We start from the raw sequence: 12,015 nt of genomic DNA, 5'->3' as shown, positions 1-12,015 counted from the left end.
TTAATTATTAAAAATCCAAAGCTTTCAGTAGAGGGAAGTTATGACTTCCTGTACATGTAAAAAAAAAAATTTGAAAATCTAGGCCTGAGATTCAAGTGCTTTCTAAACTTACATAAAAACACAGTAACACTTCAGTAGCTGCTTCTGTAGCTCCTACAATGTCCTTGCCTACTTTTTTTTCATAATTTTCATTCTGAAGGCCCTAATTCACTGCCCACTGAAGTCAGTCACTTTGGGGAACATGTCCAGTTTCCTACTTTTGGTAAGCCTTCATGATCCCAGTGGGATAGATGCTTTAGTTTCCCAGAACATAATACAGGCTGTGTCATGCTGAGGCACACACTGTGTACCAGGACTATTGCAAGCAGTTTACCATCTATTGTACTATAGATGTCTATAGTCAGTTCCTGGCTTACAGATAGAACTTTGTGCAGTGGACTTCTCACTGGGACATTTTTGTCTATCATATAGAGTAGTTTGTTGAACCATCTGTCTATGAGAGCGAAAATATACAAATGGGTTTTATAGAAAAAATGGGGGAAGATCAAGTCTCATTTCTTAATCATTACTTCAAACTGATATATTTAAACATATGCTTCATGTGAATTTGCAACCTTTTCTGATAAAGATTTTCTGTTATAGATTTTTTCTTCCTGGTTCTACCAACTGAATTGCTTAAAACATCAAAGTGCTTCAGGATCATGACATCCAATCTTTTCTGCTTACAGGTTTTTATAATAAATTCTTCAAATATATTTTTTCTTGAACCTGCAAATGAATTTAAAGCTCTGCTGGATGAACACACTGATATGTGCAAACGCATTCTCAATATATACCGCCACATGGTAGTCCAAGTGACTATGGACAAGAAAACATGGTAAAATGCTAATGCTTTTATCTTAGATTATTAGTTTACAAGACAAATCTGAAAATGTACTTGGTAGGAAACACAGAAGAGTGGTATTGATTATATGAACCAGTTCCTCTAAGTCAGTAAATACATGAACACCATAGACAATTTGGCACAGGGAAGATTATCTGCTTTCTTAAAGCCTCCAGTAAGCTCCTAGTTAATTTGTGGAAGCTTAGACCTCAGTGCAAGAAGGACTAACGTGGGATATACAGATTGTTATTTTGGAGCAACTGATGATTTTTTCCTAGGGCATTTTGCTCGTATATCAAAGCATTAAAAATATTGAAACATATGAAGCTTCACAGCCTTATTTAAAAATAAACAAAACAAGCATGGGTAATTATTACAATCAGATGTGTGTTGTTCTTGACCTGTAATTGCATTCAGGAGTTTGGGTACTGTGGAACTGTGTCGTGCCTTTCCAGTGCTTACTGTGCCTAGCAGGTACAAGGGACCCTGCTTTAAGAGAATTTGTATTTCCTACTCCTTCAAATAATAGTCTGTAATCAGGTACTATATTGCCACAATTCTCTGTTGCAATGAAGAAGTAGCAAGGAGATTTCAAATGTCTGATTTATTCAATTTTAACTTGACTTGCATTCAATCTGTCAGTAGTATTTCCTGAACTCTGGATAAGTAAAGCTGGCACTATGTGTCATGTGAAGCTTGTCTCCTCTTCTGAAGAGCCAATTTAGCTGGCCTCTGAGAAATTTGGGAGTGATAATAGTAAACAGATTCTACTAGATTGGTATTTTCTTTCCCGGTTTCACATCAATGTAAAAAGTGACTCTCAAGGGCAAGGGTTGTGCCACACAAAATAATTTATGAAGTATGTTCATGCTAATGTATAATTACCAAAATCTGTAATTCATAGAAAAAAAATCTCAGGTTGAAAATACAGTTAAAACTTTGCCTCTAATTTCAGGCCCTTGAAGGTGATAGCAGTTGAATGACTTGAAAGAAGATATTACAGGGAAACAGGGATTCCTCACTTTCCTCACTCTTAAGTGTGAAAAAGATTGGAATAATTACTTTTGCAAAAACCAAGTTAGGCTCTTTGTAATTATTATGACCTTTTTGGAATGTGTTTGAGTAAATGAGGCTGGATTATTACCTTTAAAAATACCTTGGTATATGCAAAGGTATAACAAAATGGTAACTCTTAAGTTTAATACTGTTTTGCAGGGAGCAGATGCTACTTGTGCTGCTCAGGGTAACTGAATCTGTGCTGAAAATACCACCCCAAACTTTCTTGCAGTATCAAGGAAGGAAAAACTCCACTTTAGCTGGAAGACTTGCAGGACCTCTTTTCCAGGCAAGTAAATATGAATTTACTTCACTTTAATTAATTCAGCCTAATTTTCATGAATAGATTTGATAAGGCAACCACTGTTGGCTAGTTTGTCATCTTATATCACTGATATGTTGCCCAGATAATGTGAATGGTGTGGGTCAAAGAGATGGCTACATTTGTTACTTTCTGACCTATATGTTAATGACACTGTGACAATAGTATTTGAGGTACTGTAATATTCAAGAATTACTTGTCCTTCAGTTGTGTTGGAATAACTGGCAAAGACAACTGGCAGTTTGTGCAGTTTTAGCCTGCTGCCATAAAAAAATTGGCTCAAGTCAGCATGAAATCTTCTGTGTTATCCATGCCTAACTGATGGATTTTTTTTATTTCTTAGAGAATTCTGTAATTCCTTACAGAAGGCTGTACCAAATCCTTTTAAAGTTTATAGTTGCAAAGTGCTGTTGTGGTGAGTTCTCAGTGGCTAGGATCTGTAGAGTCTTCAGTTACTTTAGCAGAACAAAGAAGAATACACAAGATAATGGGTGAAACCTGTTGTTCCTGTATCTAAGTCAGAATCCTGTGCTGACTTTTGATAATTCATTAAAAATCTGTGTGTACTGGTAAGGAAAAGAATGTTAAAAAGAATGTGGCAGTTTGAAGATTGCTTTGAAATAGTAACATTTGAATGTTGTCAATTTATGGTCACAATCCAACTTTTCTCTGTTTCTTTAGACTCTTATAGTAGCTTGGATCAAAGCAAATCTAAATGTGTACATTTCTCGAGAACTTTGGGATGACTTGCTGTCTGTAATGTCATCACTGACATACTGGGAAGAGCTGGCCACTGAGTGGTCACTGACAATGGAGACACTTACTAAAGTATTAGCTAGAAACCTGTATAGCCTGGACCTCAGTGACCTGCCACTGGATAAATTAAGTGAGCAGAAGCAGAAAAAACACAAAGGCAAAGGTAAGACAGTGCTGTAAAGACATCATTTGAATTTGAACTGGTGTTGGGCACAGGATAATTTTGGTCTTACCTTTTTTTGTATACCTAATTAGACATCACTATCACCTGAAATAACCCTGTTTCTTTAAGGTAAATGTGCTTTTTAAAACTACCACAACATGATCATGTTATTTCTGCAAATAGGCACATGTGGAATGTAGTTCTTAGAAGTGTATTTCATTCAAACTAAAATGTTACACTATAGTGGGTTATGCCTTTCTCCTTTTATCAAAGCAATTAAATAGTTGAGTCTCAATGATAACTTCTTGAAAATAACGAAGACTACTCAGCTGGTGAAAACTAAGGCATTGTAAGCACAACTGGAATATTGATCTCAAAATGTTAAAAGATTAAATGTGAAGTGACCATTACTAATTGGTACTAATTGATCCCATCATGAAGACAGGTTTTGTTCCAATGACCTTGTGGACTACTTAAGGGAAAGTATAGTTTAATAATCCATATGAGTGGAACCTGTTTTTAAACTGATTCCTAAAAAATGCATAAAATACTCTGTAAGACAATGTGGGGAGAGGAGGTGGCTGCTTATAATGGCACAGTTCTGGAATTGGTAAGGCACGGGAAGTTTGTCCTCCTGGATAGAGGTTTGGATTGAAAGTTGCAAAACCTGGATTCTTTTCTCTGTTTGAGACAGACATTCTGCGTGTGATCATTAGAAATCGCTTTGTTTCCACTTTTGTAAAACATGTATGATAATATTATTCTCCTTTATAATGTGCTCTATGATCTAATAGTGAGAGTCAGGATTATATTTAGGGTGAGTAACAAAAATGTAAAAACATGTTATTTTCAGGCTACTTTTTAGCTCTTCAGTCAAACCTGAGGGAAGGTGTTTCCTAGTACTATCTTAAGATTTGTTGGTGAGAAGCAACCTATGTGGATTCCCTCTCTTAAAGAGGATGTTGCTATAGGCTTTTTATTTTCCTAAAAATATTTCACATGCTTCTATGCCTCATCTTAAGCAGAGTCATTATTCACAGTTTTGTTTTGGTATTTGCTGTGTCATAACTGGGCAGAAATACATCCCTCTGTAGTTGCCCTTGAGAGGTCATTCCAGACCACACATTTTTTTGTTTTCCTATACTACACAGCTTTCTTCTTTTTCTTACTAAAAAAAACACAGGTTAAACAAAACAAACAAAAACAAACACCAAACATCCCCCCAAACAAACCCAAAAACACAGAAAGCCCCCTCAAGCCAGACAGTAAAAATAAGAGAGAAATCTGGTATAGGATAAGAATATGTGTAGTTATTTGAATATATGCTCTAAAAAGCATTTTGAATCATCTGAGCAACATGAGGAAAGTTTATGTTAACCTTCAGTTACAGAGTTTCAGAGAAATCCTCCATTGCTAAATGTGAATTACAGAATCAAGTCCAGCTTTAGAATTAATAGACATCATACAAATTATGCCATATTTCTTTGCCCCTGTTTGCTGGGGAATAACTCACTGTCCAAGTCATGTTGGACTAGAGCTCACTTTTTTCCAAAAAGGTGCCCCTTTAATAATTGTAACTGTGTGTTTTGATTATTAATGAGCTCAGTCTGGATAAGGAAATATAATGCAAATATTCTTTACTTCACTTATTTTTTTACATCTAGCTGTTTTTGATAGCTCCTCATATAAGCTTTATTTACTTCAATATAAATGTCAAATCTGTATTTGTTCCATCTTAATCTTATGATAGTATTTTCTGTCAATCTCCAAAAAGCCTTGTCCTCTGAGCCCATCATTCAAATTTTTTTGCTTTTGCATTTTGTGTAAAATTATGTTATCCTTATTTCATGTTCCTTAATATTGCAAAATTATTTGGAAACCTGCCCCCTGAATATTAATGTTTTGAAATGTATGACTTTGTGTAACTTGTGTGGTAGGAGCAGCAGAGGAAAAGTTACATGTAGTATCAGACTACAACCTTTGTAAGCCCATTTTTTCAGAAAAAAAAATTACAGTAGTTTAATAGCACCAACATTTCTGAGTAAGATTGAATATCCCTCAGAGTTAGTGCTGGCTGAGCTTTTGAATTCATGCTTGCTTTGTTAACTTAATTTATTCTATCCAGCTTTAAAAATTTTTTGAAAGGACACATCTACAGTCATCTGGCAATAGCAGAATAGAAATGAATAGATTTGCAATTTTATTTTTGCAGGAGTTGGGCATGAATTCCCAAAGTCTTCTGTTGATAAGTCCTTTTCTAGAGGCTGGAGCCGTGATCAGCCTGGACAAGCACCAATGAGACAACGCAGTGCTACAACCACTGGCTCTCCAGGAACAGAAAAGGCAAGGAGCATAGTGCGGCAGAAAACAGTTGGTAAGTATCTGTAAGAGCTGATAAAAGTGACATTTTAGAAAGGCAAAGGAATTAAGAACTGACTTTTGTAGCAATGTGGATAGTTTCTTTCCACGAAGCTATACTCTCTATAATGATTTACACATTAGTTAAAGTGTAAATTATGCAGCCTTATGTGCTTTGAGGGTAGCTGAATAGCTTGTGTTTACTGGAATTACAATTACTGCAAATGAAAGTAATGCAGTTGCTATATTAATTCTCAATTTGATCACATGCTTAAGCTGGATTGGAAAATAATACTGTTGTATGTATATGAAGGAGAAAAAAGCTGGAGTGGTTTGAGCTATGGTGCTGATAGGTGGGTAAGAGAAGTTTTCTTAAGTATGTATTTTCATACACTGCACAAGATGTGTTGAGTATTTTCAAACTGTGCAAAGGAAAGTGGGGAAAAAGGTGTAAGTCAGCATAGTTTATAAAATGTGCTGTCTTTTACTATACCTTGAATATTGCGATAATGAAAGATTGACACAGATGTGTGCAATTCTCCATTTCTGAAGTCACCTGTTTCTGAATTTTATTACTTGCAGATACTCTTTGCTGTGTTATAAATGAGTTGTGCTGAACAAAGGTTTAGGTGAACTCTTCAAAAGAAGACTTGTTTGTGTTCGTATTATTTTCTTAGACTATGTTAACAGGAAGTGAACTACAGATTTCTGTACTCTTTTGTCTCATGTTGATGATGTCAGTGCTGTTGCTTATGTGAAGGAAAGTTAAGCTGGTGCTAATTCTGTATTTAAAAGAAGAACTATTCTGTATTTAAAAGAAGTCCTTTTAAGGACTATCTCTTTTCTTCACTATCTTTATAGCAGCAGTAGCTTTGGTCATTGTGTGTTGTTGCTTCACTGATATTTCTCGGAAGTAGGTACATTCTGAGACAGTTTTGAAAATGTGGAATGCATACTGGCAGTTGAATATATAATTGTACTAGCTTTTCAGAAATTAACATTTTCTTTCTTTTTCCAAAAATATTTGAGGTTAATTTTTTTTAAGTCATAGATGTTATTTAGTCAAACTTTCTATTTGGTTATTCCTCAAAATTCTCCATTTTATTTTTTTTTCTCTCCTAAGGCTCTTGTTGATGTGCCAGAATTAATTGTCCTGTAAGGCATACAAAAATGAGAGAAAGTAAAGTCCGTACACCAAAATTTCTTGTCTTTTTTGCACGTTCAAATGCTACACAGCTTTTTCTGTATCTCATGCTGACATCACTTAGTTTTCCTCATAGATCACAGATACTTTAAATGTAATTTCTGCTTCTCTGTAGTCTGTGATTAACTGTAATGGCGGTTTTGTTTTGAATCTTAATTGTCTTAACAAGATAAAGCTCATGTTAAAATTTCTCCTTTACAAATTGTTAATATTTCAGATATTCTGTCAGAAGGTTATGTTGTTTGGTCAATTTATTAATGCTTTTGTTTTGCTGCAGTTTGAAAGATGGGTATTTATATGATGTTAGCCTTGAAATGACTGGAATTTATCCTAATCAAGCTATATATTGACCTGGTTAGCAGCAAAGTAATCTAATTTAAGTTTCACTGCACTTTAGCTTCCATGGTTTTGTTCCTTTCCTCCAATTATCTTACATATTTGATATTAATAAGCCAAGTTTGCATTACTGCAACCAGTTAAAATTTCAACTCTATTCATGTTGCAGAATACCTACTGTCGACAAGCATCCCAGCATTGCTAGGATGACTTTAAAAGACAGTAAGTCAGAAAAGAGTTCCTGGAACCAGGATCCCAAACTCTTCCAAGCTCTAGTTTCTTTAAATGTTAATGAGGAGCATGTTACAAAATGTTACATATATCTTAACTGCCTGAAAATAATTGTTACTGCATCTCTGGTCTGCAAAGAGAGCTTGTTCAGGTGCTTCTTGATCTGTGCCATTAATTCAGGGTCAAATAATAAAAAAAATAATCACAATAAGTCAAATCTAGAATATTTTGCTGGTCAGATCTTCTCCTTCAGTTTATTATTAGGCCTGCAAGCTAAGTCTGGAATTGAGTCAGACCTTAAATATGTTGCATGATATGTGATTTGTATTGCATTTCCTTTGATTGTGAGTAATATATACTCTTAATATCTGAGTAGGGGGGATGTGCATGTTGAATATTTTGTGGTAAGAAAAAGTTGGAGTTTCTTTCTCATCTGTTTTATGTTGTACACATTTTTGTGTACATCTTTGCACCTCTATTTTTTGAGCCATCATTATGCCAGCACACATTTATTGCTGCACCAAATACGTGTGTGTGCGTGTTACTCAACTAAAAAAATCACAGCTTTTTTGATATGCAGTGTGTACATTTTTAGCCTGAACTTACGTAAAATAATTTTTGGAAAGGGCCTTTAAGCATAGTATGCATATGGGTTGAAAAATCTGTAAGATTAGCTATGGGAGTTTTGGCTTAGGCAGCAGGTTCTAGTCCTATAAAAATATTGTATCAGAAAGAATTTACTTACCTATTATTCTGCTTTTGTATAGACAGTAGTGGAAGGTTATAAGCTATTAGATAACTACATGTTCTGATACTGTCTGCCTCCAACTAACTATTTAATTGAATATTATTAATATTCATTAATGAACATGAATAATTGATTATGGTGGAAAAAAATCCAGTTAAATTAAAAGGAACACTTTATGTTAAGATTTGTAATCAACACAGTATCCAATATCAAAAGCTTGATTTATTTAGAATAACTTAGCCTGGAAAAGATCCTTGATGTTTATTGTGTGGTTTTTATTTTTTCTCTTGCCTACATTCATTTTAAGATTCTCAGCGATGGATGAATGTGATGCATCTAACAATAATTGTAATCTTGAATTTTATTACAGTATCTCTTAAACAATTGACATTAAAGCCTTACACATAATTGTCCTTTTAAAAAAAATAATTTCTGTCGTACAAAGTTTACTAGAGCATTGTTTCAGTCTTAAAAGGTCTGTCTTTCTGAACTGTTTTTTCAAACTGAATTTAAGACTCCACTTAATTTGTGCAATTTAGTTTGTCAGATGTATTTTCTGTTCAATGGGGCCTACCCAGGTTACCTGTGTGTTGTTATTAGCAACAATTCTTTAACCTGGTTTAGAAGTGTGATGTGCTCAACTTTCACTGCACTCCATTCATGTACATTTGATTCCCATGCAGATCAGGAGTGCTAAGATCCTAAGTCTGTATTCCATGTTGTTTTGAAAACAGGGATATAGAGAGAAAAGTTCAGACTGGTTACGTATTGCACTGACAATATTTATGCTAGATACTCTGAAGTAAATAATTTTATCAGCAATAATTTAAAACAAGTTAGCAAATTAACAACAGTATGAAAGGAAGCTTGAAGCAACGGATATTACTTTTTTAAGAATAGCATACTTTGAGGTTCAATGCAGTATAAGTCCTTGCTGTGTCTTACTCTGACAAGGGAAAGCAAATGTCAAAGATTCATTTAAATCTATTAGAAAATCTGCAGATAAACCTTGATTATAATACCACAATTTTTATGTACATTTTGTATTCTGTAGGACTGTTGGCAGGATGTGAGATATGAAAAGATGAATAAACATCAGTTTGGCAAGATTTAGCCAGTATCAATTAAAAGCCAGACCCCATGGATAAAAGAATTTAATGCTTTTAATTCTCAAGCCATTTCACTTCAGTCATTTCATTTTTAATGTAGAACTGTAACAGGTTTTATTGGAAATTTCTCCACATAGAACCGATCATTTTCTCCCTATGATTTTGTTTATCTTTTGGAGAACATGAATTCAAAGTATGGGTATATGTATAATACAGAGACACATTTTCAGGATAAAATCAAAGGAAACTAGAAAAACGCAAATGTAGTACAAGTTACTTTTCTGCTAAAAAAGTTAAATTCTGAGTGCTTGTGGAGTAACTTTAACTTTGATTTTTCAACCCCTGATGCAGTGTGAAAATGTATTAATTAGCTTCTTGATTTCAAATGCAAAATCTCTGTAATCATCATAATAAAGGCATTGTTGCTGCTTTACATAAAAGTTGAAAACTCAGAATGTTTTATGTGTCCACTGATTTTTTTTTCTTTCTTACAGCTCTGCCAATATCTGCCGTGCTGAAATGTTTTAATTTTTGAATTTTCTTCCTTTTTATCTTTGTTTTCTCTGTTGCTGCTTTTTCTGTGACACAAGCCTTTCATTATAGTCACTCTTCTTTTTTCCTTCCCCACTTCTTTCTTTTCCTTTTTAAAGCCATGAGAAGCCGATCCATTGGTGAATGTGCTCTGCCATCGGCCTATATACGCAGTGCTAAAAGTGCTCCTGTTCTGATCCATACTTCCAAACCCTTCTTGCCTGATATTGTTCTCACTCCCCTTTCTGATGAGCTTTCAGGTAGTGCCACCTCTGCTAATTTCTGCACCCCCTTTATCACTTTTTTAAACCTTCTGCTTTCAAATTCTGCTAAACCATTAAATTTTTCAAAGTAAAAGTATTTTGGGGATGGTGGGAGAGGGGAAGAGATTGAGAATTAATATTTTGAGTTTTGTAAGGTACCATGCTATTTTACAATTCATTCTGGAACTGTTAGAAGTTAGTGCTGTGCCAATGTTTACTATCATAAAAGAAGAAATTTGAGAAATCTCTTTGCTTTTCCAATTTATTGGTAAGCAGCAATATATCTGTCTACCAGAGAGTGCAACTAATCTAAAATTTTTATTTTTGATGAGTGAGGGAGGGAAAGGAAGAACTTAATTTTAGTTTGTCATTTACATCTTTCTCTGTAAATTTTTTAATTCAGTGTCATAGACATTGTGTGAACTACCATGGTGATACACTTTAGCTCCCATGAAAAAAATATGGTATCATATAATATGCTTCAGAGTATGCCTGTTTCTCATTACTATATAAAAACATGAAAAAAATCTGTAGTGTGGAATTCTCAAGTGTGATGTTTTGGTGTTATTTTCCAAATGATCCATTTTTTTGGATTATTGTTTTCCTCAACATTCTTTTTGGCCCAACAGGCTGGTTGGCTACAATTTGGACAGTAGCTTACTTTGGATACTTTTCTTTGAACGAATGGATCCAACAACTAGAATTAGCACAGACTTTAAAAATGTGTGTTTTCAGCTAATGTAATTTTTCCAGCTATTACATAGGTAACAAATTTGTAATGTTTTAAGGCTGGCTATCATGTAATGCCTTTATATCAATGAGTGGGAAAAAAAAAAAAAGAAAGCACCTAGGAGGACTATATATAGTTAAAATGGCATACAAATAGAAGGACTTCATGACAATAATATTTTTATGAAAGATTTTTCTTTCTTTTCAGTCTCTCCTGCCTTTGTTATGCGAGAAGTACTAAGAACTGTATCTTCATAATTGTATTTTGTCATGTGTCACATGTCCCAAAATTCTTGTTGTGAAACAGAAACTTTATGCCTTAGTAGTCAGTCTGAAAACATTATTGAAAAATTGGGAAAGTTCAAAGAATCCACTCTAGAGAGACCAGACTTTCACAGTGAGCAATTACAAAGTATTTGAATGCAATTCTTGACACTACAAACAAAATTTAATAAGATAGAGATTATATGTAATAATTAATAAAAGAATGAGTGCAAAGAGTATCTCTTCTGAGATACAAGTGATTGTAACTTAGAAGATAGAGATCCTTATAGTAATGATACATAAACAACTTATTAGAAGAAAATGGATCCTACCTGGCCATAGCATTGTTGGGAAAAGTGCTTAATGAAGACCTTAAGAATACCTGGAGAAGGGCTATGAGCTTTCACAGTGAAATATTATTTCATCACATAATCACTGATACTTAATTACCCTTTCTTAAACAAGGCAAAAGTGCTTTTGTAGTCAGTTTTATCATCCATGTTTCTGAAAAGTCCTGGCTTGCATATTACTTCTAATGTTTCCCACACCTGATGGCTCTCTTGTGCTATTATTCTTTATGTTGATACCCATTCAATTCAAAAACTGCATGACCAGTGTAATTATTAAAGTGACGTTACAGACCTTTGCACTTCTAACATAGAAAAAGTCATAAGCCCTTCCTGGTTTTGATGTCTTCTCAAACAGATGGGTGTTGGAGCAGCTTCATTATGTGCCCAAGAATCTTGAACATTGCCAGAAAACTAAAAAATTGTAGTGGAAAAAAGCAAGCTGTTAGAGTGTTGATGGGGAAGTAGCAGAGAAAGGGAAACACTGTCCACTGGATCAGAGTGCACTTTGCTCTTTTAATTTTATGCATTTTTAATTGTGCTCTCTTTCTTCTTCCTTTTTTTTTTAAACATGAAGCTTTATCATTTTCCTTGCCTTTTCTTCTTACATTAAATATGTTATTTTCTGAAAGCCTTCTGTTTCCAGATGTAAAGCATGTAATTTAGGAAATAATCAAACTGTTTCTATTGTAGGTGTATTCTAGATAATGAATGA

General features: G+C 34.2%; 1 protein-coding gene across 5 annotated transcripts in view; it reads left to right on the top strand.

The window, feature by feature from the left end:
* RALGAPA1 (Ral GTPase activating protein catalytic subunit alpha 1) overlaps positions 1 to 12,015 on the top strand; it is a 131,049-nt gene that overhangs the window by 29,709 nt on the left and 89,325 nt on the right. For 3 of the 5 annotated variants that reach the window (XM_062495980.1, XM_062495982.1, XM_062495979.1), the window contains exons 13-17: positions 729 to 877; positions 2,099 to 2,228; positions 2,943 to 3,180; positions 5,393 to 5,554; positions 9,817 to 9,957. In XM_062495980.1, coding sequence (XP_062351964.1) covers positions 729 to 877; positions 2,099 to 2,228; positions 2,943 to 3,180; positions 5,393 to 5,554; positions 9,817 to 9,957 — 820 coding nt within the window. The remainder of the gene's footprint in view (positions 1 to 728; positions 878 to 2,098; positions 2,229 to 2,942; positions 3,181 to 5,392; positions 5,555 to 9,816; positions 9,958 to 12,015) is intronic. The other 2 variants (XM_062495983.1, XM_062495984.1) reach the window with 1 other exon arrangement.

The sequence above is a fragment of the Cinclus cinclus genome, chromosome 6 (genome assembly GCF_963662255.1).
Source record: "Cinclus cinclus chromosome 6, bCinCin1.1, whole genome shotgun sequence".
Lineage (NCBI taxonomy): Eukaryota > Metazoa > Chordata > Aves > Passeriformes > Cinclidae > Cinclus > Cinclus cinclus.
The sequence above is the reverse complement of the archived record's forward strand: the minus strand, read 5'-3'. Positions and strand labels throughout refer to the sequence as shown.